The sequence below is a fragment of the Otolemur garnettii genome, unplaced genomic scaffold, assembly GCF_000181295.1.
Source record: "Otolemur garnettii isolate 467f Iridium unplaced genomic scaffold, OtoGar3 scaffold00015, whole genome shotgun sequence".
Taxonomy (NCBI): Eukaryota; Metazoa; Chordata; class Mammalia; order Primates; family Galagidae; genus Otolemur; species Otolemur garnettii.
Genome location: NW_003852410.1, coordinates 14,612,818 through 14,622,811, shown reverse-complemented (window position 1 = coordinate 14,622,811; position 9,994 = coordinate 14,612,818). Strand labels below are relative to the sequence as shown.

Below are 9,994 nucleotides of genomic sequence, written 5' to 3'. Positions count from 1 at the left end.
TTAGCCGGTTGAGCTATAGGCGCCGAGCCAGTAGTCACTTCTGAAAGATAAAACTGGCACACAAATGTCAGGTTGGATTATCATATAATTACTCATGTAACTAAAAATGGGCTAATTTTATATGTAGAAAGAAGAAAAAACACTGGTTTTGAGAATTGTATCATGGCCAGATTCAGGTTGGTACCTGGAGGAGGGGGCCATGCTCAGACACCCCCAAATGGTTCACACCTTCTGGTCTTCATGCCCCTGGATTGTCCTTTCCCACAGTGAGCAGAGCTGGCCTGGGTGACTAGTAGGATGTTGCAGAAATGACAGCGTGTTGACTTCTGAGGCTGAGTCACCCACCATTGCAACTTTGCCTTTCTCTCTTTCTCTCGGGTCATTCATTCTGGGGGAAGCCAGCTGCCATGTCATGAGGACACTCAAGTAGCCCTCTGGAGAGGTGCTGGGAGCCAGCCACCTTGGAAGCAGATTCTCCAGCCCCAAACCTTCAGATGAATACAATCCCAGGGGACCTCAGGAGCAATTCCAAGCCACAGCAGCCAGTTAGGTTTTTCCCTATTTCCTGACCCCCAAACACTGTCTGAGAGAACAAAGGCCTACTATGAACTTTAGGCTATCTAATTTGGGGGTGATCTGTTATGAAGCAATAGGTAACCAACCTTTTAGTTTTGTAGCCATCCAGGAAGGTTTAGGGACCAGCACGGCTTTGGGAAGAGCAATTCATTCCCAACCAATTTAATTTCCTCTCATGATGAAGTGGCCGGGAGTGTGGATAAGGGAGCAGTAAGTGCGAGTAAAGCCCACCTCAGGAGGGCTTTCCATTCTATACGACATGCCCCTCTCACCAACATGCAGGGAGGCAGAGTCTGAGCTTGGGTCATTGATTTGCCCCTGGGGGAATGGATGGGAAGCTTATCCAGAACTTGAGGGGGGAAAGGAATATGGATACTGCTAGGGTCTGAACCTGTACCTCAAAATTCATGGGTTGAAAACTTAATGCTCAACGCCAAGGTGGGGCCTTTGGGAAGGTGTTTAGATCAGGAAGCCCCCACTCCTATGAATGGATTAAGACTGTTATAAAATGGCTCAGTGGAAGGAGTTTGGTCCTTTTTTGCCTTTCATTCCGCCCTTCTGCCGTGCAAGGTCACAACACTCAGAGCACCAGTTTGGAAGCAGAGACAGGGCCTTCAGACACCAAATGTGCTGACACCGTGATGTTGGACTTCCCAGACTCCAGCACTCTGAGTTTCTGTTACTTATAAAGTATTTGTGTTCTTTGTTATAGCAACACAAACAAAGACCAATACAAGCACAGTTCCCCTATCGATACTACTAATAAGGCTTTTCACTAATATTCATTTTAACACTGCTAATACTTATCACCTAGATACCTATGCCTTGGAGAGCTCAAGTTATTCAGAATTCAGTAATCACCCTTTTCTTTAATAAACAAAGAAAAAGTTTTCAGCCCCCCACTGTAGCACTTGGACATGTCTCCTTCGAGAACTACACAGATATCTAGAAAGATGCCCCTCTGGTCAATGAGGGCTGCAGTTTATTTTTTCTTTGAGACAGAGTCTCACTATGTTACCCTTGGTAGAGTGCTATGGCTTCACAGCTCACAGCAACTTACAACTCTTGGGCCTAAGCGATTCTCTTGCCTCAGCCTCCCAAGTAGCTGGGACTACAGGTACCTGCCACAACGCCCGGCTATTTTTTGTTGTAGTTGTCATTGTTGTTTGTTTAGCTGACCCAAGCTGAATTCGAACCCGCTAGCCTCAGTATATGTGGCTGACGTTGTAACCACTGTGCGATAGGCGCCGAGCCAGGGGCTGCAGTTTTTGTCACCAGTGTCTTCTGGCCCTTAGCCACCATTCTCTGCTCTGGAGGCTGCCATCCCCTTTCTCGCTCTCTGTTATCGCTGGACTACTTCATATCCTCTGTCCCAAAGCATCATGAGCATAAGTCTGGTTGCTGAAAAGTTCTGTGGGTAATGGAAGGGCTGCTACCATCCTTCACAGCAGATAAATTTTATTTTTTTATTTTTTTTAGTGACAGAGTCTCACTCTTTTGACCTCAGTAGAGTGCCATGGTCACAGCTCACAGCAACCTCCCACTTTTGGGCTTAGGCGATTCTCTTGCCTCAGCCTCCTGAGTAGCTGGGACTACAGGCGCCTGCCACAATGCCTGGTTATTTTTTGTTGCAGTTTGGCTGGGCTGGGTTTGAACCCACCACCCTCAGTATATGGAGCCGGCACCCTACTCACACTCACTGAGCTACAGGCACCGCCCCACAGCAGATAAATTAAAACAATATAGAGGCCAGGTGCAGTGGCTCACAAAAGTAATCCTAGTACTCTGGGAGGCCTAGGCAGATAGATTTCTTGAGCTCAGAAGTTCAAGACCAGCTTGAGCAAGAGTTAGACCCTGTCTCTACTAAAAATAGAAGAAAAAATAATCTAGCTAGGTGTTGTGGCATGCACCTGTAGTCCCAGCTACTCAGGAGACTGAGGCAAAGAGGATCACTGAGCCCGAGTTTGAGGTTGCTGTGAGCTACAATGACACCACAGCACTCTACCTAGGGCCACAGAATGAGGCTCTGTCTCAAAAAATAAATTTAAAAGTAACTTGCCGGCACAGTGGCTCACGCTTGCAATCCTAACACTCTGGGAGGCTGAGGCAGCTAGGTTGCTTGTGCTCAGGAGTTCAAGAAACAGCCTGAGCAACAGCGAGACCCCATTTCTAAAAATAGCCGGGTGCTGTGGCGGCGCCTGTAGTCTCACCTATTCGGAAGGCTGAGGCAAGAGAATTGCTGAGCCCGAGAACTGGAGGTTGCTGTGAACTATGACACCACAGCACTCTACTAAGGATGAACAAAGTGAGACTTTGTCTCACAAAAAATGAAATAAATGGCTAGGTGCCTGTGGCACAGTGGTTACGGTGTCAGCCACATATACCAGGGCTGGAGGGTTCAAACCCGGCCTGGGCCAGCTAAACAACAATGGCAACTGCAACAAAAAAATAGCCGGGTGTTGTGGCAGGTGCCTGTAGCCCCAGCTACTTGGGAGGCTGAGGCAAGAAATCATTAAGCCCAAGAGTTTGAGGTTGCTGTGAGCTGTGATGCCACAGCACTCTACTGAGGGCGACACAGTGAGACTCTGTCTCAAAATAAATAAATAAATAAAAAGAATAAAATAATATAGAATAAAATAATTTTTTTTTTTTTTTGAGACAGAGCCTCAAGCTGTCCCCCTGGGTAGAGTGCCGTGGCATTACAGCTCACAGCAACCTCCAACTCCTGGGCTCAAGCGAGTCTCCTGCCTCCGCCTCCCAAGTAGCTGGGACCACAGGCACCCGCCACAACGCCCGGCTATTTTTTGGTTGCAGCCGTCATTGTTGTTTTTGGCGGGTCCGGGCTAGGGATTTGAAGCCGCCACCTTAGGTGTACGTGGCTGGCGCCTTAGCCGGTTGAGCTATAGGCGCCGAGCCAGAATAAAATAAATTAAGAAAATCGATCAATCAAACAATATATAGCGTCGTGGCCCTTGAGTCCCTTGGCATGTTGCCACGAGTGGGTTTCTTGTGCTCCCCGTGCGTCCGTGCTGATCACTGTTCTGCCTTCACTTCTCTCTGGACCCTCTCTGCTCAGTCCCTGCCTGCTTCCCACCCTCAGGTCCCTCCTTGCCTTCTCACAGGCATGACTTCAAATTCCTATCACTGTTTTGGTAAACAAGCTACATATGTGTCCAGCCTTTTCTCCCCAGGGTGGTATGATTAAGCACACGGGGCTCTGACACTGGGCAGTCCCTTTTTCACTCCCCAGCTTGGCATTCTCTCTTCAAATCCTTCCTATCCCTGTTCTCCAGTTGATAAAACCAGTTTGCAAGGGGATTCAGTTTTATTCAAGGACCCAGGGTCCTCCAGGGGTAGGTAGGAGAGATCTGGAACAACTCCCAGGCCTCTTGTAGACAGAGGGGAACCAGGTTGGACAATGCTAGTTGAGGGAACCTGCAAAGCTAAATCAAGGCTGCCTGAAGCTTAGGAGGGAGGAAATGTGTGTAGATTTAGTTCCTAGAGGGCTTATAAATAGGACCATTGCTCATGTGTCCTGAAAAGTCGTAGGGCAACCTTCCCGAGGGGAGGGGAGGGAGTTGGGGTCACATGCCCTCCTGAGGTCATTTCTAGCTGGGTGATTCACAGGGCAAGATCCCAGCGTGGGTCCAGTCCCCCCCACACCACAGTGTACTTTCATTTTGCATTATGATTTGTCACTCGACCTGATGGGAACCCAGATTGATGTCATTTCCCTCCCAATATGTTCTTGACCAGAAAACATCTCATTCTCCATCTAACTGGGATTTTTTTTTCACCCAGTTTCTACAAAATCATGTTGCAGTTTGCCTCAATATTTTTCTTCTCCTTTAAAGATAACATTTGTCAGAGCTTATCTTCTGCTCATAAAATTAATACACATGCTCATTGCAAAAGAATCTGGAACACAAAGCTGAAAGAAGAAAATCATTATACATAATGTCACACCCACAAACACACATAAATGATTGTAGTATGTTTTCTTTCTGTCTTCTCCCTATGCATATATATTTTTATCATAATTAGATCAAATACTTTTTTAAAATCTTCTATTTAAGAATGGGAGGGAGGAATTGCAGACTCTGGCTAGCTTTACTTACTGAGTGGTGAAAATGTTCTAGGCACTTCACTAAGTGTGCAGCAGGGGAATGTAAGCCATTTATTTCTATTGCCTAGTGAAGCCTCACAGCCGCCCATGAGGAAGATACTCATACCATACCCATCTTACAGACGAGGAAACTGAAGCTCTGAGAAGTTAAGTACATGCCCAAGGACAGCTCATTCATAGAGCAGCCGGAATGAACTTGAATCAAGATCTTTTTGCTTCCACGGGCTGGGCTATTATCCTTTTATAGTCAGGGTAGAGTTTGTCACTTCTCAGGAGTTAAGTGCCTCAACTGGGCATGTCACAGTAGAAATACTGGCCTGCTTCTCATGGAACTGTGAATATTGTAATTAAGCCACAATATATTCATGGAACAAAGATTATGCTCCATTCTGGCCTTCTGCAACATTTTGCTTTTAAAAAAATATAGGGAGAAAGGAAACTAGAGGAAAGGATCAAAAGCATATTAGCCAGTGCTACTAAAGCTTGCTCATGCTTTCCTATGAGCTGTTGCTATTTTAGTGCTTGACAGACATCAAAAGTGTCCCTGGGCAACGCGGGCAGCTGACAGGTGCCAGGGGTCAGTATAGATGCTGCAAAGTCATTCTTTCTATCGCCAATCATTGAACATCTACTGTGTATCTCTCAGGCACAGGGCTTGGCACAGACTCCAAATGTGGTTTGTATAAATAGCCAGCACACCCACTTGGTCAGTTTCTAAGTGGTGTCATATTAAAACACAGAGAAAGAGAGAGAGAAGAGGGGAGAGAGGAAGAAAGAGGGCGAGAGTCTGGAAATAAAATATTATTTCGAAATAGCTCAAAATCTTATACTGGCTATATATGTTAGGACACTTCAATTGCAAGCAACAGAAACTGACTCTGGCTGCTCTAGGCAGAAAGGGAATTACTTGGAAGGAAATTAGAGAGTACCCTAGAGCAAAGGGACGGCTAAAGAGTCAGGCATGGAGCCATTAGGCACCCACCATCTCCAGAAAGTTCTTGGCAGCAGAAAATGCTCAACAATCTCACTCAGCTGCTGTGGTTGGAATGAGAACACTCCAAGTGTTCTCTCTTTTGGGCCCAAATCCATGCTGCATATTTCAGGGAGGGAGCCCCCATTGGCCTTGCCAGAAGTCACATGCTAATTTGGCTCAAACATTCCACCAGACAACATGAAGAACTATTAGTGGAAGGAGAGGGACCCAGAACGGGCAGATAACGAGCACTAAAGGTCCTTCATTTCTTGAGACTGATGAGAGCCAAATACTGAAGCTGTGACAACCCTTAAAAAAATCATCTATTTCTCTCACAGACCGAAGCCACTGCACAGAATTTATCTCTGCAAACCTTCCCAACACCCAGTCTTTTACACCCTTGCTGTGCAAAAATGTAGTCTGAGGACCAGCCCACAACTGGGTCCCTGAGAGCTTTTTAGAAATGCAGACTCTCAGGCTCTACTCCAGACCAGCCAAACAGAAATCTGCATCTTAATGCGATCCCAGGTGGTTCTGATGCTTGTGCAGTTGAAGAATCACTCACTGATAGGCTTTCTTCGCCCTCCTCTCTCCGTTTCTTTATTATACAGATCACTCCAGCCTCCTACCAGCCTCCAGGAATCCCTTCTATGCAGCAAGAGGGAGGAGATGGGCTCGCAATGATAACGTTGCCTTTGGTGGGATGAGAAAGAAAATGTGGACATTTTGCAAGCTAAAAATTTTTGCCTTGTAAACAAGCATAAAGCAGGCATATTCTGTGACCCTGGAGAGTTCATGTTCTGGAGAATGGAGCTGGCCAACCAAAGGGACATTGAGAGATTCCAAGGGGCATGGTTCTCAGGGCTCAACTTGTTCTAGAACAGCTTGCTCTAGTGGAAGATCCCAGGGACAGAGGGACAGAATGGGAAATTAAGTTTTTTTTTTTGGCTGCACAGATAATGAGGAGTTCGGGTGGTACCGAGCACCCTCCCGGTTGTTACGCAGAGGTATAAAACAGTGCCAGGATAGCAGTGTAAGTGAAAGCACGTGTAGTGAGAACAAGATAGAGTCAGGCAGGCTGGGGAGACGGGACACGGCTGGTGTGGTTGGGTTAGGTCCTGCCTGACTGACCTTCATCCCTGTGTCCCATTCTTACCATTTTGTAAATTTAGCTCCCACCCTAAAGATGTCTACATAGAGTAGATTAGGTGGATTGATTTAGGAGATTAACTTTTGAATGGGAATGTTGTGATTGGTCATGGAGTTATGCTGATTATTATTTGGAAGAGAAGTTGGTGTGGTTTTTGCTTTGAACTTTTATGTATAAAACTATAATTTGGGGGCTCAGTGCCCATAGCACAGTGATTATGGCACCAGCCATATACACCCAGCATGGCAGGTTCAAACCTGGCCTGGGCCAGCTAAACAACAATGACAACTGCAACAAAAAATAGCCAGGTGTTATGGCGGGTGCCTGTAGTCCCAGCTACTTGGGAGGCTGAGGCAAGAGAATCACTTAAGCCCAAGAGTTTGAGGTTGCTGTGAGCTGTGATGCCATAGCACTCTACTGAGGGTGACATGGTGAGACTCTTTTCACCCCCACCCCCCAAAATTAAAACTATAATTTTGGAAATGGAAGAATAGAACAGTCTTGAGAGGCTACTTTCACTGTTCTCCAGAATCCCAGCTTTCTGACAAAGTTTGGTGGACCTGTCCCTGTCTCTGCATATTGGCTGACAGTGACAGGCACCGGGCTCTTTTCATCTGGTAAGAGAAAGCTGTCTTCTCAAAGAGAGCAAAGAGGGAGCCAGTCCCAGGCAATCACACAGACAGAGCTCAGGAGCTTCTAAAAATGTAAAATATTGAATGCAGAGTTCTGAAAGCTCTAGAGTCCGCGTACCAATCTGCTGGCCTCTCATCAGTTTGCTTCTGGCAACATCCAAACAAAGCAAGCACGAGATTTCCCCCAAAGTTAACGATCTCCTGTGAGTCATTTCTCAGGAACTTGGTGGCAGCCATTTGGCTGAAAGCAGCTGTGTGGTGGAATGTCCATGGTGGGGTGGCCACAGCCAAGAGCATGGCTGTTGCCAGGGACAGACTTGCCTTGTACTGTGACCTTGACTGTGACTGGGGTGTGGTCATCAGCCTCACCCCCACGGTGGTGGGGTGACGTAGGAGGAGCCACTGACTGGTCTCATCTCAATGCCCTCTTGGCAGGACACAAGGAGTTGTGCTCCTGGTCCCTCAGCACAGGTGGGACTTTAGGCAGAGTTGGGGGAAACTGAGCCAAAGGCAGCAATAGGTGGTACCAACGTGGGCTGTAGGCCAGGCGTGGTGGCTCATGCCTATTGCCCTAGTGCTGTGGGAGGCCGAGGTGGGCGGATTGCCCCTGAGCTCAGAGGTTCGAGACTAGCATATGAGCCAGAGTGAGACCTCGTCTCTACCAAATAATTGCCGGACGTTCTGGCAGGTGCCCGTAACTCCAGCTACTTGGGAGGCTAGAGAATCACTTAAACCCAAGGACCTAGGGGTTGGCGGAGGTTGCTGTGAACTATGATTCCACAGTACTCTACTGAGGGTCACAAAGTGAGACTCTGTCTCCATAAAAAAAAAAAAAAGCAAAGAAAATGAAACCAACGTGGGCTGTGGACCCTCAGGAGCCTGGGAAAAGAGCAAGGAAGAGGTGCCCGTCGCACACTTGTGTTTTCTGTTGCTGCTGCTGAGATTAGAGTCCAGCAGGAGAGTGACCTGAAAGCACCTGCACCCCTTCTGTCTGAGGGATGTCTGGGTTCTGGGGCCCACGCTGACAGCAGCTGTGGCAGAGGGACTTGACATGAGGAACCCTGCTGGTCCTGCACCAGCATTTCCTGCTGTCATTCAAGACCCTCTGACCACTTGAAGGGGTGACAATGTCTCACTCTTTCCTCCCCTTCTGTCTTCCTCAGGCCTCGCTGTTCACAGAACAGTCTCCTTTCTTCCATCAGGCAGAAACATTGTGCATACCAACCCTGGGTTCTCACCACCTAGCCCTTCCACAAACAGCAAAACTCAAGAATTCAGTCTGGGCTGGGCTCAGCGGCTCATACCTATAAATAATCCTTGGACTCTGGGAGCCTGAGGCAGGAGAATCACTTGAGCTCAGGAGTTTGAGACCAGCCTGAGCAAAAGATCTGGTCTCTAGGGCAGCACCTATAGCTCAGTGGGTAGGGCACCAGCCACATGCACTGAGGCTGATGGGTTCAAACCCTACCTGACCAGCTAAACAGCAATGACAACTGCAACAAAAAATAGCCAGGGGTTGTGGTGGGTGACTGTAGTCCAAGCTACTTGGGAGGCTGAGACAAGAGAATCACTTAAACCCAAGAGTTGGAGGTTGCTGTGAGCTGGGATGCCAAGGCACTACCCAGGGCATCATAGTGAGACTCTGTCTGGAAAAAAAAAAAGATCTGGCCTCTATCAAAAATAGAAAAACTAGTTGTGTGGTGGGCTCCTTTCCAGCTACTCGGAAAGCCGAAGCAAGAGGGTTGCTCAAGCCCGAGTTTGAGGTTGCTGTGAGCTATGATGCCATGCTCTCTACCCAGGGTACAAAGTGAGACTCTGTCTCAAAAAAAGAAAAAGAAAGAAAAAGTAGCTGGGTATAATGGCAGGTGCCTATAGTCCTAGCTACTCAGGAGGCTGAGGCAGGAGGGTTGTTTGAGCTCAGACCTGAGGTGATTGTGAGCTAGGCTGATGCCATTGCACTCTAGCTTGGGGACAGAGTCAGATCCTGTCTCAAGAAAAAGAAAAAGGAGTTCAGTCTGGGCTCCCCAAGAACACTTCAGTGACCAATGAGTTAATGGTTGTAAAAGCCTTTAGAAAGAGATACACTCTTGGGCTCTCAAAAGAATATGATTTACATTTCTTTGACATTCTCCAGTTTCAAAAGCCACTTGCAAATGTCAGTACTTCTGAGCTTTATTTCTGATACTTGTACCTACAAAGAAAGGCACCTCTCATAAAAAGGCTCTTTAAACCACGGAACTTCAAGAAGAAAGAACCTAAGATGCAAAAAATAATGATGATGAAATAAACAGATTAGTTTGTGAAGTAGCCTGGGCCACAAGTCCACACTATTCCAGGACCTCCCGTACACACTGAAGGCTGAGGGGGGGTTTTGTTATTGTTTGCTTGTTTTTTGTTTTTTTTTTGAGACAGAGCCTCAAGCTGTCCCCCTGGGTAGAGTGCCATGGCATTACAGCTCACAGCAACCTCCAACTCCTGGGCTCAAGCGAGTCTCCTGCCTCCGCCTCCCAAGTAGCTGGGACCACAGGCGCCCGCCA

The 9,994-nt window shown here is 47.4% G+C and overlaps 1 protein-coding gene across 1 annotated transcript in view; it reads right to left on the bottom strand.

The window, feature by feature from the left end:
• Positions 1–7,754, bottom strand: part of RYBP (RING1 and YY1 binding protein) — a 126,570-nt gene extending 118,816 nt beyond the window's left edge. The window contains exon 1 of the mRNA XM_012802478.1: positions 7,576–7,754. Coding sequence (XP_012657932.1) covers positions 7,576–7,754 — 179 coding nt within the window. The remainder of the gene's footprint in view (positions 1–7,575) is intronic.
• Between the last annotated feature and the right edge of the window lie 2,240 nt (positions 7,755–9,994).